Consider the following 19,237-nt stretch of genomic DNA (forward strand, 5'->3'; position numbering starts at 1 on the left):
AATTTCATTTAAAAGTTAGCTTAATAATTATGTAAGCACAACTCTCTCTCTCTCTCTCTCTCTCTCTCTCTCTCTCTCTCTCTCTCTCTCTCTCTCTCTCTCTCTCTCTCATAGTTGGGAGTAGATAATTTTTAATTGATCTATTTTTACCTTTACCATCTAGAACTGTAAATGAGCTTCTAAAATACAAACACATAACTAAGAGTTGTATCAGTCTAAATAAAAAGCACAGTTTGTTCACGAATTTCTGAACAAAGGGAAAGGGACAGAATAAAGAATTTCTTAAAAGTGGTTGAAAAGACTTCTGAAAATGGATCAGTCAGTCAGACAGGGGAAAGAAGAGAGGAATATGTTGTACGTATGTTACCTTCAAACACTCCTATATTTTTACCAACCATTTATTTATCTTTTTTTCAGACGAATATAATAAGCTAACTTCTAAATGGGATTACAGTAAATTTAACGTCCTTTCAAAGTTAGCCTAATACTTAGGGAGCATGAATAGGGTCATTCAAGCAGTCACTGGTTAACGGTGGACTTGGTTAATGGCGGTCTGGTTTTATGGCACTTGCTTGTTTTATTTGTACGGTGTTTTTACGTTGCATGGAACCAGTGGTTATTCTGGCACTTGTCTAATGTCATAAAACCGGAGATTTACGGTGCCATAACGGGGCAAGTTTCGGTTAACGGCTCCATAAGGTGCCGATAACAGAGGTGCCATTAACTGAAACTTGGCACCATAAGCGCCATAAATCACGAGTTTCTGTCAACGGCAGTTTTCGCTTCTCAGCACCCTGCACATATCCAGGGACTGCCTGTATTTAGTGTTCAAACTCTAGAAGTAAGCATTTATTAGCATTTTTAGAGACCATGCCAAACTTACGCAAAAATTTCCCTTTTCCCAAGGGGGTCTGGAACCTAACCTCGCATAAGTTCGGGGTATTACTGTAAATCTTTGTTGAACCAGTCTTGTAGCGTGGTGTCCGTTGCCCATGCTAAAGGATCCGAGACTGGGGAAAAAAATACTGGATGTTGCTTGTTTTTGGAGGTCATGAAAAGATCTAGGAGAGGCCTCCCCCACAGTCTCCACAGGTCCTCACACGCCAGCGGATGTAGAGTCCACTCTTTGGGGAGCACCAGCCTGCAACAACTCAGAGTCTACTAAGATGTTGAGCTTGCCCTGGATGAACCAGGTCACAAGCTTTGTTTGGTTGTGGTTTGTCCAAAGGAGGAGAGATCTTGCTGCTTCACAAAAATAGAACGAATGACTCCCCCTTGCTTCTGAATATAAACCAGGGCCATGGTGCTTGGTGCTGTTGGAGTGCACCATCACTGTTTGGCTGTGGACTTTCTTCACAAATACTGAAGTCCTAAGTAAATCGCTGTAGTTCCTTCAGGTTGATGTGCAAAAGGATTTGATTCTGAGACCACTTCTCTGATACTTGGTCGTCTAGGAGAGCCCCACAACCTAAATCAGACGTGTCTGCAGAAGGCTAGGTTGGGGCTCCAAGGAAGCAGAGACTTCCCTTCTGAAAGTCTGTTGTCTGATTTCCATCATAGGAGATCCTCCTTGATCTCCTGAGAGGTGGGAAACATGAAGGAATCTGGATGAGTTCTCCTGTCCAGCTGGCACAAAGATAAAACTGAAGAGACTCATATGGAGCCTTCCCACGGCAAAAAACTGCTCCATGAAGGCTAAGGCTAAGGTGCCAAGAAAGCTCATCCATTGCTTGGCAGGGCAAGTATGCCAGGAGAGGAAAACTTTTCACTTTCTTCAGGCACACCTGGATTCTTTTGGGGGAGGAAAAAACCTGAAAATTCTGAGAATCTATCACTATCCCCAAATATAAAGTTCTCTGTAGGAATTAGTTGGGATTTGCGATGGTTAATTAATAGGCTCAAGTCCTGCACTAAGAGAAGGGTCTTCTGAAGATCCTCCATGCACCTTTCCTTTGAAGATAATCAAAGAAGCCAGTCATCTAAAAAGAGGGAGATGTTAATCCCCATTAGATAAAGCCATTGGGCAAGTGGAGCAAGTACCCTTGTAAAGACTTGCAGTGCTGTTGAAATCCGAAGCACAGGGCTCAGAACCGGTATACTCTTGTGGAACACAAAACGAAGGTATGTACTTTCTGGACTTTGGATGCACTGAAATGTGAAAATAAGCATCCTGCATATCTATAGGTATCATCCGGTCATATCTGTGAATGGATGACATGACAGAATGACTTGTTTCCATCTTGAATTTCATCATTCCAACGTAAAAATTCAAAGCACTGACATCCAGTACTGGCTTCCATCCCCTTGACGCTTTGGGTACCACATAGAGACAATTGTAGAAACCAACTGAAGTGACTTCTTGTACTACATCAATGGCTTCCTTCTGGAGGGATGAGACTTCGTTTGAGAGGGCCAAATACCCTCTGAGCCTACCAAGTAGGCACTCAACATGATGGGTGAGTTCACCAAGGGAGCTTTCTACTGAATAGAATGGAATAACCTTCTTTCAACACTTCCACAATCCCCTCCTCTGCGCCTACTGGCACATGGAGGGAAGGAACTATACATTCGGGGGAAAAGTCTTCTTACAAGGGCAGGAAAAGAAATAAAGGTTCATCCTGGGTCTAGACTGAGGCCTTGATCTGCCACTGCAAAAGGGCAGAGCCTGAAGAGGAGACACCAATCTTTAATTAACCAAAGAAAATTTTCTAAGGCATCTCGAAGAGCGGGCTAAAAGATCTTGCCTACTCTTCTTTTGGAAGACTGTGGGAAAAGGTGTTTGCAATCGATAGGCAAAAATAATAATGATGACCTCTGAAAGGCTGTGAAGCTCTTCTACGTGAACAAACACCAAAGCTCTCTCTTTTTGAGCACACCCATTGCAAAGAGAGAAATAATTTCCTGTGTGCCATCTCTAATACCTTTATCAGTGCACGAAAGGAAAGTCATCCAATCCACGGTGACATCCTTGGGCAAAGCGGAAAAACTTAATCTTTTGAGCTAAAGCCCCAACAGACCAATCTAGAAAACTTATAACTTCAAAAATCTTGAATAAGTTCTTAAGAAAGTAATCTAATTTGGTAGCAGAGAACATCACTTTGGCAGAGGCGAAGATTGACCTTCAAGAAGAATCAATGAGCCCAGAGAAGTCTACCTGGGATGAGGCAGCCATTCCCAGAGAAGGAGTGTCCCCAGTAACACACTTATTGTATCTCCAATGTACCAAACAAGAAGGGCGGTACGCATAAGACGATTTTCCTTGCTCTCTCTTCTCTGCTAGCCAGCTGTCAAGATCATTAAGTGCCTTCATAACAGAGGATGCGAGCACCATCTTCAGAAGTTTAGTGGAGTCATTCTGCCTGTCGCCCGTGAAGAGAGTCGATGCCAGGGAAGACAGAGCTGCTGGAGAGAAAATACTCCGGGAATGCTTGCAGTAAATAATTCATCAAGGTTGCCTAGCTGACAGTGTAGAGTTCTGATCTACTTCGTCAATATCGCTCTCTTCATCCGAGTAGATCAGTGATAAGTGTCAGTCTGCAGGTATCTGAGGAGCCCTACATGCTACTACTGTCGAAGGCTCATTTTAAGTAAATTCACAATGGTGGCAAGCTGTCGCTCAATTGGGGCTAATGATGGGTCCAGAGTGTCATCAGCAGGAAGCGAGGGATGAGGAAGTGAAGCCGAAGCGCCTGGCACCAAATGCCTGGCATCTGAAGCCAGAACTGTCTGAGACCGTGCTGCCAAATTCAGCACGATGGAAATGAAAGCATATAGGTCAGGTGCCAATGGGAGGTTGCTCCTAAAAGAAGTACTGTTTCTTCTACCAAGAGGAACACCCTGGGGTTAGCACAGGGCATTCTGGCAGAAAATGCTCTGGAGAATCCCAAAAACTACACCATGTTAGGAAGGGATCCCAAAAAAGCTTACACGGCACTGCTGAAGGGCAAACACAGTCTACTGCTGGCCTTTTCAGTGGCCGCAATATATCACTAAAGCGCCCTCAGTGCTTCCACTCCAAGCTGGAAGCTTCAGAATTAGAGGACAGCCGACTCACTTCTGTCTGGATGCCTTTCCAACAGCCATCCTAAGTCACGACCTGGGACGCTACAAAAAGTCCAACCAAGGGGGTACCGGGGTACCTACTATTTGTGGGCAGACCCCCATCGACCTTTTTGGGCTTCTGGTATGACTGCTCCCATGTGCTGGGGAGTATGCCATTGACCTTTCCCTGGGAGCATCAGCGGGACGAACAGGCATCTCCTCCACTGTCACTTCACCAACACCCTTATTATCCACTTTGTAAGTAAGAGGCACCTCTTCAACTGTAACTTCACCAACACTCTTACTATCCACATTGTCCATAAGGGCTTTCACCGATTTGCCCAGTTGGGTCACTGTGTCCACTATTAGACCAGTCTTCTGGTCAAAATTACAATTAATTTTGAGCTCGAGGCTGGCAAGGGAGTCAGGGTCCGAAGTGAGGGAAATGGGGGACAAAGAAGGAGCAGGTACAGAAATTATGGGAAAATCTACAGAAGACTTAACAGAACTATCTAAAGTCTTATTCCCACTTCATTTTTTGGCATCCCAGTCAGAACACTCATTGCAGGTCAAATTAATGAAGCATACCTGTTCCCTACATTCAGAACACATAGTGTTAATCATATTTGGCTTTCATTAGTCTTTGTTAATCATATTTGGCTTTCATTAGTCTTGTACTGCACTTGATTTGGACATGATAACAAGTCCGCTAAACTACAAGTCTATAAGTCAACTCCAGTAATAGTCACGTTACCAAAGAATCTAACATAAAACTTGCGAAAATACAAAGCCAAAGGCTACCAATACATCATCAAAGGGAGAAAAACACCAATGGAGAAATACAGGAAAATCAAAATCAAGCTGACCACTCACAACTGAACTTCATTTGAGAGCTGGCAGAAAACTGCTGACAACTATCAGCTGCAGTGTTCCTTCCTTACCCTGGAAATGGGCGGGGCCATTCATCCTACACAAACTAGCATTACCATGAATTTCAAAATTTAAGCTGCCCACAAGTGAAACTTTAGGTAATATAATTACTTGATAATTTACATACATGAAATTCATTCCCCATTTTAATTAGAAGTGGACACTCTTCTTCCTCATATCCAAACAATGACATATCTATTATTGTATGTTTAATGGCTTGGGATTTTCTCTGATACATGAAATGAAATTCCCATTTTATATATCAAATTCTAATAATCTACATATTTTTATGAATGTCCTAATTTTAACTGAGCAAGTTGAAAGTTTTGTAAACAGCTTTATCGACTTATTGAATTCTCCTGTTAAAATTTACTCTACAGAATATCCAGCCAGCATGGAGAAATTATAACATATAAATCAATCTGGTACTGGCAGTGTGACAAGTGACACTAGCAAAGTATGGATGCAAGTGAGTAGCATGCACAAATTCTTTGATTTGCTATATGGCACTAATGGATTTTCTCTTGAAAAAGTTGTAATCTTTATAATACAGTACAGTACACACCCCATCCATATTCACGGGGGATGGGTACCAGCCCCCCCCCCCCCCATAGCTTAAATCTGCGAATAATTAAACCCGTCTAAAAATGCTTGGAACTGCCTATTTTGATGGTTAAAACGTAAAAGAACTAAAAAATGATATTTTCATAATAAAATAAATTTTTGAACATACTTACCTGGTAGTTATATATATAGCTGACGTCAGGGACGTTAGCTATATATATAACTACCAGGTAAGTTAGATGTTTAAAATGCTCATACCAAGAGTATTTTAATAGTTTTATTGCAAAAAGTGCATTTAATCATAAAATATTAAAATACAGTAACTTGTGAATATTTCTCAGTGAAAAAGACCATGAATAGGCACATTTTCTGCAAGGAATGGGTATCTATGGTCTATATAAAAACCTGCCAATAGGCGAATCTGCAAATCGTGAGTCCGCAAATAGCGGGGGTCGACTGTAATTATCATTACTGGCCAACAGCTACAAACATAAACAATATTCCAATAAGGTTGGATGAGGTCAATAGATATAAAACAATTGTATAAAACAATAAAAAATTAACTTCCTGTAAAGAGTAATATGACTATCAAGAACTACAAATTTTCCAAATGCCACACAGCAATGATCCCCTTGGTTAAACTCCATTTATAAAGTAAGCCTCCCAAACAACATTCTGCTTTAAAGAAATCCTCCTAATGATTTAAAAGGTTCCTGGATTCAAGGCGTTTAAGAAACAACTTTGCTTTTCTAGAAGGGTTTATATAAATAAAAATTTCTTTGGTTATGTGTGCAGAGCAATGTACTTGTGTACATGCAATGTTTTCATTTCTGTAACTTCAACCAGCTGATGATCAAAAAAGGGATAAGAATTCATATAGTGCAAAGTTACATGTTATCAATAAAAAAGATGGAGTGAAGTCAGATGGATGACTAAAATCCATCTCATTTCCCTCTCCTTCTATAGATTAAAGCAATTTAATCATGCTTACAATCCCTTAGTCATTTTATAGTCACATATTTATGATGAATATTCATTTAGACTTCCTTCTCCTAATTCTTACCTTGACCTTCGGTTTCCGGGCATCCAGCCGCTTTCTACGTTCTACTTCAGTTAACGTGGTCAAGTCTATAGGCATCTGCAAAGAAACATACCATAAATCAATTTCCTATCCTTATACGTACTGTATTGTATATGTAGCTTTACCATGCTTGGGCTAACCAGTGTTAAAATTTGTTTGCATGTTTACAGTTTGAGATATGGTAATTTTCATACACAATCCAAATCCTAAACTTTACTTAACTTTTCAGCTTTGAAATAAAATCAGTACTACTAAGGAAGCCTAGCTATTTGCTTACTACGTACATATTTAGACAACAAAGATACAACCCTGTTTCACCAATTGGAAATATTTTCATTTTATTCATTCTTTTACATACTACACTTATTATCTCTTTTACACAAGTAATTCACCCCAATATTGAATATACTAAGCTGACATAGTAGTAGCTGCTGGTGTTATTTTTTAAATTTAGATGATCAAGTACAACAGTTGTAATCATATTACACGGCCATCTAAATACATAACCTATCAAGTAACATTATACCTTAGGTGAAATCCCCTTGATGACATTTTACTAAAGGCCGAGGCATAAGAAAACTCAGTCAATTCAGGTTTTGTGTCAAAATGACATTTACAGAATGAAAATTCCTTTAAGTGATTCTAAAATCAGTAACAATTATTCTCCATTTATCTGATCCAACAAAGTAATGGCCAGAACAAATGCTGTAGTGCAAAAATCACAATTTTTAAAAGTAAATTGTATTTTTCCTAGCTATACAAACCCCGAGGTCCTTTACCATAGGAATTACTTAAGGCGTAGCCTGGACACGGCCACTGAATTCTTTAACGAGGCAGTTAGGTAGATAACTACTGGTCCAGTCATTGGTAGTCCCTCCAACCGGACGTAAACATTCCAATTTGCTTCTGGCCCAGGTAGCAGATTGAGGGATGGCTTGAGGTGGGCATGGGCAGTTAGTGTAAAGGACCTCCGGTTTGTATAGCTAGGAGATATACAATTTATGCGATATAGAAACCTTTGGTCCTTTACTATAGGAAGACTCACTGATTGGTGGGTGGAATCTGAGTGATCTCCAGTGAACCGACAGGTTCAGCCTACCTGAGATTTCCTTCCAAGTCATAAGAGCGAGGAAGGGAATCCAGCCACTAACTTTTGATCGGAGTTAAAGATCTGCAAGATCATAGTCAGTCTTCTGGGTTTACTCATAAGGGGGAGAATATGTTTCCCCCTTAAGAGAAAGCTAAGAACCATTATGTCAGAGACATTAAGGCAAATACAAGTTATGAGTTTGTCTTATGTGCAGGTCCCTCTTCCCTGCCTTGTGAAGGGAAGAAGCGGATATTACTTCTATTAACTAATAAAAAAAATAGATTGATTACTCCAAGGAGAGTCTTACCTGCATCGATCGCTCGGTCTAGCATATAATGGTCCGCTTTACTCTCTACCCAAAGGGAAAGAGTAGGATGAAAGTGATGAAAAGGGTGCCAGCCACTCCACAGTCATGCTCAATCATACCGTACAATGAGGCGAGATGCGATACTGTCCAGTTAAGGAGCTGGGTAAGTTACACATGTTGAGCAGCCACCACTGGCCCCAAGGAAAAGTGTCCAAGGACCTGTGGGTAATATCCCGAACCAACAGGTTCTATGGAATGTGAGGGAGCGGGGCAATGCCCCTGATCTCATGAATTCTTCGGATGAAGTGTACTGTTGTTGTCAGCAGCAGAGTAGTACGTCTTCCTGGTCTTCTCTCGAAGCCATCATCATCAATGAATTCTGACTCTTCAGTCCGAAGTTCAGGGTGAAGTCAAGCGTAACCAATTCCCATCTACTATCGCATCATAAGAAAGACCATGTAGTTCACCAACTCTCTTCATTGATGACAGGGCAAGCAGAAAGATGGTCTCGAGGATCAGATCCTTATCTGAGTACTCTCAAAGGGGGTTAAATGGGGCATAGTCAGGATCTGCAGCACGAGATTCATGTCCCACTTAGGAGGTCTGAGATCCCTGGGTGGGCAAGAACTCTCTCTAAGTTCTATGAGTAATGATATCTCAAATAAGACAAGATATCAATACCCTTCAGCTTCTAGACTAGGGCCAGTGCAGCTCTGTAGTCTTACAGCTGAGATGGGAGAGAGCTTCTCTAGGGAAGGGAGAGGATGAAATCCACAACCTGTTGAAGAGTGGCTCTGACTGGAGATACTTTGTCTATAACACCAACCACAGAAGACAGTCCACTTTCCATGGTATCCTGCAGAGGGCTGTCTGAGGCATCCTGCCATCCCGTTTGCTCAGCGAGAAATAGTCTCGCCCGCAAGAGATGATAGATATCTCCCAGCCATGAAGCCACAGGGAAGACAAGGTATCATTCAGCCTGTGGCTGGCACAGTAGTTCTACCATGGGGGAATCTGTCTCAGAGAGAAGAGCCAGAAGGTTGGGAACCAAATGCCCTGAGGCCATTTGAGTGCCACCAGAGTCCTCCAAAGATTTGGGGTGATCAGCATGCCAATCCCTGCTCAAATCAGGAATCAACAGGGGAAGGGTGTAAACTTCAAGGATGTCCCACGGATGTTTGAACACGTCCTCTGTAGCTGCCTATGGGTCTGGAACAATGGAAGAGAAGGTCTTTAGCTTCCTGTTGAGCCAGGTGGAGAGCAAGTCTATGATTGGATGCCCCCAAAGGCATAACAACCTTTCCACCACGTTTTGATGAAAAGACCGTTCGGTCCCTACCACCTGATTTGGGCAGCTGCTGAGATTGTCTGCAATTATATTCCTCTTGTTTGGAATGCATCTGGTTGACTGTTCTATCGAGTGTACTGTTGCCCACTCGATCACCTGCACTGTCCAGATGAAGCTCGAGAGAGGTAAGTCTCTTGCTTGTTGACATGTGCCACTACTGTAGTGTTGATCATCAATGCCATAGAGTGTCTTAGCACACATTCCCAAAACTCTTGGAGAACCAAGAGGGCTGCCTTGAGTTTCAGAAGTTGATTTGAAGGTGTTTGTCGTGAAGTTCTTGCACCTCTGCAGTCTGCTATTACTTTTGGTGTCTGTCTCATCCTCAGTTGATGCATCCGACTCTTCGGGGACAACAGCCGATGTATCACGATGAGCCACAGCTGAGCACGCTGTTCCTGTCAAGACAGGATGTGCCTAACTGCCTCACTGAACATGCTGCTACTAGAGTTCAAGGGGAACTCTTGCCTATCAGCATGCACAGGTACCACATCCTCTCCTTGGACTCAAAATCAGACTTCTCGTGATTTGTCCAGGTCTTCAGATCCTAGTAAAACTTGAGGAGTCGATTACTGTCCTGTAAAAACCTGCAAACGGGAGTTCACTAAGACCAGCCAATCATCAAGATACCTCAAAAGACGTATCCTGGCAAATATGCCCAAGCTGAGACCAGGTTGAACACTCTCGTGAACACCTGGGGAGCGGTCGAGAGTCAGACACAGAGCGTTCTGAATTGGTAGACCGTCTCCGTAAGGATCGAAGTGGGGGTACTTGTGGTAGGATTCGTGGATGGGTATCTGGAAATACGCATCCTTCAAGTCCACCATCAGCATGAAGTCGTTCTCCATGTTAGAGGCAAACATTGTTCGTGTTGTCTCTATCTTAAACCAAGTCTTTTCTATGAGAAGACCCAGCTGTAGAATCCATGGGACCAGTCCGACACGACTTCTACAGCAACTATGCTCAGAGTCTTCTTAAATACTTCTATTGTAGCTCAGGGAAGTAGAGGGAATATGAGAGGTGTATCAGATGATCTCATTCCCTCTAACAGGGCTGCTTTTAGGGGGGAATGAGCTTCATCATTGTGTCAACCAGCAGTGACAACAAGGGCTTGGGTCTAGGAGAGCACGATTGCATTGGCGAGGTGCTTTCCTGATGTATATGAATGGTTCTCTCCTTGCTATAGCAGCGGCGCGGCTAGCAGTGACGTGGCTAGCAGCAATGTGGCTACCAGAGCCGTGGCTACCAGAGCCGTGGCCACCAGCGACACTGCTAGTAGCTTGGCAAGGATATGCGTTTGTATCATCTTCACGACATATCCCAGCCCTCTTCAAGGCCAAAACCATGAGTAAAGAGGGCCGAACGGTGACCTCCTGTTTCTCCAGGTGTCTTGCTCCAAGGAACAGTAACATCAACCTTGGCCCCTGTAGGAGAACCGAGCCTGGTCTTCACAGGTGGTTCCGAGCCATGGCTCAGTCCCTGCTCTCGCCCTGTGTCACTGCCATGGCGAGGAGAGACTCCCTTCCTCAACTATGGATGTACGTCCTCCCTTAGGTGGTCTTACATTTGGAGATTCTCGCGAACGAAATTCCGACATGGTCCCTGTCCCTCAAGCAGGGCCCTTGGGAACAGAGGCTAGAGAATGAACCTTGGTTTGATCTCCAGAGGCACCCTTAGACCGTGGTCCCTGGGGGCAGCGTCTCGGTTCACACTTCTGAAGAACAGGAAGAGCCAGTGAGAGAAAGCCTTGTGCTTGATTATTGTAGCATCCACCTGTTCTTAATAAGAGAGAGGTGGAATCCATTAAAAGTCTGTTCATAAAAGCCAGTACAGGCAGTCCCTGGGTTACTACGGGGGTTCCGTTCTTGAGACGCGTCGTAAGCCGGAACATCGTAAAAAATCCTAAGAAAACCTTACTTTTAATGCTTTGGGTGCATTGAAAACTATGTAAACTGCATTCTTATTGCATTTTCCATAAAAAAACCATCAAATATTGATTATTTTGCATTTTTGGTGTCATATTTCATCAGCCAGATGAGTGTTGTAACCCTGGAAATAATGTCTGATGAATATAATTGAGAAGCGCCTTAACCTCGGAACGTCATAACCCGAACCCGTCGTAACCCGGGGACTGCCTTACTGACTCCGGGCCAGGTGTTCGCAGTGCCCATGCTGGCAGCAGCGCTGCTCCCTGTCTGGCTTGGTCGTGCACCGACTTTATGCCTCTGGTAGGTAGACGAGGGGGCTTAATAATTGGACTTAAGTGAATTCTCTTGTCCAGGGACAAGGAAATTCATCTGTTCCAATAAACCTTCGGCTAGTCTTCCACAGTAGAGTTGTCAGGGACCCCCAGGGGCGGCAGATGACTCATCAGGTCCAGGGGCTAGTACATGGGCAGGTCCAGGGACAGAGCAGGATCAGGTGTAGGTGTAGGTACAGAGGCAGGAACAAGCGGGAATGCCCGGAGGCTTCGGGACAGATGGCAGTGCCACATCACAACCTGGAGGGGAGGCACTTCAGGGACAGGAACTAGCAAGTGATAGGCTGTCAAAGTGGTCTGGTCCCCATTACATACTACCATAGGCAATATATTCGTTGGGTGACGACACCAGACCAGGTGCGCTGCAGGCACCTCTATTGAGGTGTAACAGCAAGCCTGGATTGATAGCCATCCCATAAAATCCACACTAGTTCTAAGTCTGACACCTCACCTGCGAAAGTAAAAGTGAAGGTATATTTTGGAGTGAGGGGAGGACCCTAAAGGAGCAATCCCAAGGTCTGAGACCACAGGCCTCCCCTTCTTCTTCCCTCTCAGACTCATAGGAAGGGGAAGAAGATGAAGCTTCTCCCGAAGGGTTGACAGCGAGTACGGGATGATTGCCAGAGCATTAAAACAAAGGAAGAGGAGGTTAGTACGTCGATGTGGTGGGAGGTGTCCTACCTTTATCACAGGTCTTCCAATGTACTCCTCCTCCCAGCAAACTTCCCCCACTGTGTCATAGACCAAACGGAGCACTCAGCACACACAAAAATTTTACACTCACACCCCCGGCATGATGGGCAAAGGGCTTGAAGATCGATCTATCAAGGAGCAGAATTTGCCGCACCTCCCACCCTCATCCTGGGGCAGCGCCCAGGGGCAGGGTACATGGCTATTGCAATTCATGGGTGTGCATGATTCCATTCATGGGTGTGCATGATTCCATTCATGGGTGTGCATGATTCCATATACTATTATAAACACAATATCACAACAACGATCATTACTTGTAAGGAAGTTGCAGTTCATGGGTTTGCATCATTCAAGCAAGAAAAATCTCATCGGGATTGAAAGAAAACAACAATAAAACAGTTGGGCAGAGAGCAGTGGAGAACATGTCTATACGCAACAATGGCCGAGAGCAAATTGGAATGCTTACATCTAGTTGGAAGGACTACCAACGACCAGACCAGTAGTTAACTACCTAACTGCCTTGTTAAAGAATTCAGCAGCCATGTCCTGGCTATGCCTTAAGTAATTTCTATAGTAAAGGACCGAGGGTTTGTATATCACATAGGAACAAATATAAATTAATGGTAAGAAATAATCTACATCTAATCAGGCCTAAATATGCAATCAACAATATACTAGGCTGAAAATGAAAACTCTTAAAATTTAAAAGTCCTACTTCACTAACTTAATAAAGACTTCACTAGGGCTTTACATTTTTTTCTTCAGTCTTAGTAGATCATGAATATAAAATTATCTTGTACTGTACATGCCCAAAAACTTTCAAGTGTAATATGTAGATCCACCAGAGTATGCCCATCCCTCATTTCATTCCACTGTCCCCTTTCATAAACAGAGCAAGATGATTACTTGTACTTAATCACTGGATAAGAAGGAAACTACCTATGGTACAAGAAAGTAGTTTCCAGATAAAACATATGCCATATATTTTTGTTCACAAATAATGTTAACAGTGATTGATAACCACTAAATTTTGACTGCAAATACCTTGGCACCGGTCTAAATTTTTATAGCAGATGGTGTAATATTCAAAAGTGTCCTTGGTGGTTATTTCATTCGTAACAGATGTTCATATTTCTTATGAATTGATAATTGTAACATTAAGGTCTTGATACCACCCGAGTCTTAAAAGTTAAATCACTTTATGAACATTTCTAAGAACAGCTGGGGCCACAGTCTTCACCATTAAACTGGAAGCTGTTAAATGGTACTGGATAAAGGCTACCTAGTACAGGCAGTCCCCGGGTTACGACGGGGGTTCCATTCTTGAGACGCGTTGTAAGCCAAAAATCGTCGTAAGCCGGAATATCGTGAAAAATCATAAGAAAACCTTACTTTTAATGCTTTGGGTGCATTAAAAACTATGTAAACTGCATTCTTATTGCCTTTTTCATCCAAAAAACCTTCAAATATTAATTATTTTGCATTTTTGGTGTCATATTTCTTCTGGCAGATGAGCGTTGTAGGCATCGTAACTCTGGAAATAATTTCTGATGAATATAATTGAAAAGCGCCTTAACCTCGGAAAATTGTAAGCCGAACCCATCGTAACCCGGGGACTGCCTGTATTGCAATGTCCAACAACAAAATAACTGGATGGAGAAAACATCAGGTAAGATATCAAGCTTACACACCAACATCAGATACTACTGGGCATTCATGAAACTGTTGGTAGGTGATGTCCCTAATCAAGAACCTTCATAACAAACAACACACTTAAATAATGATAAGGTTGAAAATGCTTCATCCCATAAATAATGTCTCGAAGGAAAAAATAGGCCAACATCAAAAGGCTAACATCCACACCAAAATATCTAATCGAAAATTGTATCATTGGGAGGTCAACCATTTTGGATGCTTGACTGAGAACAATATGCAAAATCCTGACCTGAACTATACTGCTCTTCTCTAAGAGAATCAAGCTGAAAGAAGTACCGTATCTGTCTCCAATTACCCAATGATACCCAAAAGGCAGGATGACAAATGAGTAGTCATCCTTATTAGTGGTGCCAATGTCTAACCATGAAGTCAGTGCAAAGACAAATCTAAAGAACTCTTCAGTGAGTAACTTCTGCAAATGAACCATGAAGGTTTTTTTGATGAAGTCCATCACAAAGAAAAAACAGATTATGTAAATGTCATGTCTCTTTGTTCTTTTTCAGACATATTCAAAACAGACCTTCATAACTCAGTAAGTAACTTGCTTGACTCTACAGAGTCAACATAGTTTTCTTTCAAAATTCAGACAGAAAGAGTTTAGTCTTCAGACAGAGAGAGTTGTCTAAAAACACTGGCCTCGGTTAAAAAAAAAAAAAAAAGTTTTGACAGAAAAGCCCAAAGTTTTGGAAAAGAGGGAAGACCATCTGATAACAAGACCTAATTTATACATCATCATAGATGCAGAAAACTTCCCTTCTTTCAATTGTCATAACAGATGCAGAAAGCTTCCCTTCTTTCAATCTTCATAACAGATGCAGAAAGCTTCCCTTCTTTCAATCGTCATAACAGATGCAGAAAGCTTCCCTTCTTTCAATCTTCATAACAGATACAGAAAGCTTCCCTACTTTCAATCTTCATAACAGATACAGAAAGCTTCCTCTTTCAATTTTCATAACAGATACAGAAAGGTTCCCTTCTTTCAATCTTCATAACAGATGCAGAAAGCTTCCCTTCTTTCAATCTTCATACAGATTCCCTTCTTTCAATCTTCATACAGAAAGCTTCCCTTCTTTCAATCTTCATACAGAAAGCTTCCCTTCTTTCAATTCCCTTCTTTACAGACTTCCCTTCTTTCAATCTTCATAACTATAACCACACAACTCAACAAAAACACCAAAAAACCACAACAGTTCACCATCAACCCCACTCTCACATCCAAACCCCAACACTACCACACAACGCTCAACACAACTCAACAATAAACACAACCACAAACATTCAACCCCCATCAACCCCAACACCAACACCAAACCAACAACCTCACAAGCGCTCACCCAACCACTCACAACAACACCAAGAAACCACAACAGCTCCCCAACAACAACAATCCTCAACTACAACAACTCACAACTCAACAGAAACTCACAAGCTCAACAACCTCCCAACACACAATCACAACAACCTTCAACCACACAGTACAAATAACTCAAATAACTCCCTGAAAACACAACACAATTGACCAACAATACTGCCAAGACTGCTGCCCAAACGTCTGTCCTTCACGATTTCTCATTACAGACTGACTCTTCAGAACTCTGATCATAACAACTAACTCCAACCACACCAGCAGACAAACCAGAATTCACCAACAGCCAATTCAGTCGTTAACCATCCATCAATCAATTATGCCCTCTCTCTCTCTCTCTCTCTCTCTCTCTCTCTCTCTCTCTCTCTCGTCACAGAGGGAGCAATCGCGGGAGAGTGAGATGCTGAATCATCCATGAGGAGAAAGACCCTCCCAAGAAGGAAGAGTTGAAACTCTATGATATTCCCTCTTCCTATAAAACACTCTCCACTGCAACTTAGGCCAGGAATGACATTCCAGACAAGGATTAGTAATTGTACAATAATTAGCATGGCACCTACTACGTCGTATGTAGGTCTGTGACAACAAAAGCTAAAAACCCTGAGCAAGGAAAATCCCAAATGCCCAGGCAACATGCGTTGACGAGGCTGTGGAGACTTGGTAGAATCCATAATGCAGAAACACACAAACACACTAAAAAAAGAAGAAACACAGGCACAAATCAACCAGGTTGGAAGGAGATCAAAGTGATAGCGTCTACTCTCCAAGGCGGTTAAGGAAAGACTAAATACGTTACGAGGCGGTGTGCGGTCTCTGACCAGCTATCACCTCGTACGCGCAGGAGTTGCCAGATCTCACAGATTCCTTGCTTACAATCTTTTATTGTTTTAACCGGTTACCAGCTAGCACTTGGAAATATCCTATTGTTAAGATCAAAGGTTTGTTGGCTATGAAAAATACAAACAGATTTAACAATTTGTCATATTTGAGCTATGGATTCTACCACTAATTCAAATCTATCGATTTTCAACTTGAGGCTGGTCAAGGGATCAGGTTCAGTGGTAATGGAACCAGGAACAGAAACAGGTTTTACAGTCAGAGAATAAGGATTAGGATTGACTGAAAAACAAGCATCAACATCAGCATTATCAAAAGCAGATCCCTGGCTAGCTAAAGACTTACTAATTCGTCTAGCAGTTGCCTTCCTCTTCTTATTCCGAACCAATTTGTTTAAATGTGCACTCAATGTCTTCCACTTCTTACCCTCCCAATCAAAACATTCATTACATCTCGAAGATATTTGACCTCTACAAACTGTGCATGTGGTATCAAAATCATAAGATTCTTTGGTCAAACGAGTATTGCAACCTATGCTGCAATATCTAAAGCTCGTTGAACTAGTGTCTGCCATTCTCAAAGAATCAACTAACCGTCACAATCAGAAACATTGTCTTAATTGGTCAATCACTTTTCGAAAGACACCTAATTCTATCTAAATATGCTTCAAGGCTAGCAGAATAAGAATACGTACAGGCAGCCCCTGGTTATCGGCAGGGGTTCCACTCCGACTGCTGAATGATAACCTAAAATCAGTGATTTATGGTGTTAATAACTGGATTTTGGCACCGATAACCAGTTCATGGTGCCTTTGTTAGGTATGAATTGGCCAGTGATGCCGTTTTTTCTTCACAACATTGGCTTTTAGCAGTGTTAACATAGGCAGTTCATCTGATTTTTTTTACTTTATTTATGATTTAATGGTTAGAATGCGTATTTTCCGATGTAGAATTATTTTCCGTGATGTTAGAAAACTACATGTGACTAGCTTAATATATAGCATTTTTGACGAAGAAAAATAAAGGATTTCCATAAAATTCATTTGTATAAATAAGCAGGATATGTTTTATATCTTTATTTTCACAATAAAACATAAAAAGCCAAAGTGACGAATTTTTTTCTTCAGTACCGTGGCCTGTGGTCGGAAAAGCCACGGAAGGTTGCCAGATGTCACCAGAAAGCCACACTAATAGAAGAAATTCCTCAAAACGGCAACCCTGGTACTGACACCAGAACTCGGTTACAAGCACCAATAACCGGATCCCGGCCTATTATGGCATAAAAAATCCCCAATTTGTGGTGCTGGGGCCCCATAAAACCGGATCAAAGATAACCAAGTACTACTACGCAGATAACTGAGAACTGCCTGTACTTCACCAAACTAATGAACAAATACAACTGGAATGATAGCGAATTCCAAACACAGCTGCTGCTAATAGCTGAAGTACAACCATCAGCTGGCAAAAACAAAGGGAGTTCTTTGCCAAGTTGTTCCTCTCTCTCCCCTGAGAATGGGCAGGGTCTACCCCAAAACAAACTAGCGCGATCCATGAATTTCAAATTTTTAGCTGCCATGTGAGTGAAACTCTAAGCAATGTAATTACTAGGTAAGTTGTTTATATAAAATTCATCCTCCCAGCCATTTAAGAATAAGTCCTTCAGTCAGGCCCTATGATTTTAGCAATATGAATCATCAGTATACGTATATGTACATATTGTACTATTAAACTATTCTATACAGTAATACAGGGGGTCCTCGAGTTACGACGTTGATCCGTTCTTACGATGCGTCGTAACACGATTTTCAGCGTAAGTCGGAACATTGAAAAATACCACATGATTTAATGTAAATACCTATCAATAACAACGAGAGAACAATTCCTTACCTTTATTAGTTTGATTGGCTTGCACACTGGAGAGGAAGCTGCGGTGCTGGAGAGACTGGGGGAGGTTAGTGAAGAGAAAAAGAACCTCCAGAAGTTGCTGGAGATGCTGAGGCAGATGATTCTTGAGGTGAGGCAGAACATACTAGTACTGGAGATGCTGAGGCAGGTGATTCTTGAGGTGAGGCAGAACATACTACTGGAGATGTTGGGGCAGGTGAGTCTTTAGGTGAGACAGAACCTACAGAAGGTGCTGGAGATACTGGGGCAGGTGAGTCTGGGTTAGCAGAACATTCAGAAGGTGCTGGAGATTGTGGGGCAGGCGAGTCTGGATTAGCAGAGGCAGCTGAGGTAGAGGGTACAGGATCTCCTGCAGGCCTCTCTACCTTCTTAAAATACTGCTCCAGGTTAGTCTGAACAGAGAGCGACCTCTTTTCATCCAAGATCTCCTTGTAACACTGCATCAAATCCATGACGCCTCTGGAAACCCTAGTGAACCTGTCCAAGTTGGGATCCTGAGCCTCAAAAGTTGACAACGCTTGCTGCAAAAACTCTGCAAAACCTCTTATCAAGTCCTGCCTTGTGAAAGCCTTAGGCTCTGGGGTGGGTGCTTCTTCTTCTTCCTCTATCATCTGCTTCTCCAGTTGTATCAGGTCCTCAGCAGATAACTCCTCGCCATGAGACTCCAGCAGCTCTGTAACATCATCAACCTCCATCTCCAAATTGATTTCCTTACTCAGGGCAACAACGTTCTTGACAACTAGCTGAACTGTGTCCTCAAACCCATGGAAATCATTCACAAATTGAGGACAAATTTCTTCCAGACACCATTCATGTTTGTTTGCTTAACCTCCTCCCAGGAATTAGCAATGTTCTTTACAGCATCAAGGATGTTGTAGGATTTCCAAAAGTCCTTCAGAGTCAAGTCCTTCTTGGTTTCAGTTGCCTGTAAAGCCATAGCAATTGTCCTTCGTAGGTAGTAGGCCTTGAACGAAGCAATCACTCCTTGGTCCATAGGCTGTAAAAGGGCCGTGGTATTAGGTGGAAGGTAAACCACCTTGACATTAGGGTTGAAGTCTCCCAGCTGGGCAGGGTGTCCAGGGGCATTGTCCAGCACTAGCAAC

General features: G+C 42.4%; 1 protein-coding gene across 8 annotated transcripts in view; it reads right to left on the reverse strand.

The window, feature by feature from the left end:
* Positions 1-19,237, reverse strand: part of LOC135203196 (large ribosomal subunit protein mL55-like) — a 73,396-nt gene that overhangs the window by 17,025 nt on the left and 37,134 nt on the right. For all 8 annotated transcript variants that reach the window (XM_064232931.1, XM_064232930.1, XM_064232932.1 and 5 more), the window contains one exon: positions 6,599-6,673. In XM_064232931.1, coding sequence (XP_064089001.1) covers positions 6,599-6,673 — 75 coding nt within the window. The remainder of the gene's footprint in view (positions 1-6,598; positions 6,674-19,237) is intronic.

This window comes from Macrobrachium nipponense, chromosome 33 (assembly GCF_015104395.2).
Source record: "Macrobrachium nipponense isolate FS-2020 chromosome 33, ASM1510439v2, whole genome shotgun sequence".
In the NCBI taxonomy this organism is placed as follows: domain Eukaryota; kingdom Metazoa; phylum Arthropoda; class Malacostraca; order Decapoda; family Palaemonidae; genus Macrobrachium; species Macrobrachium nipponense.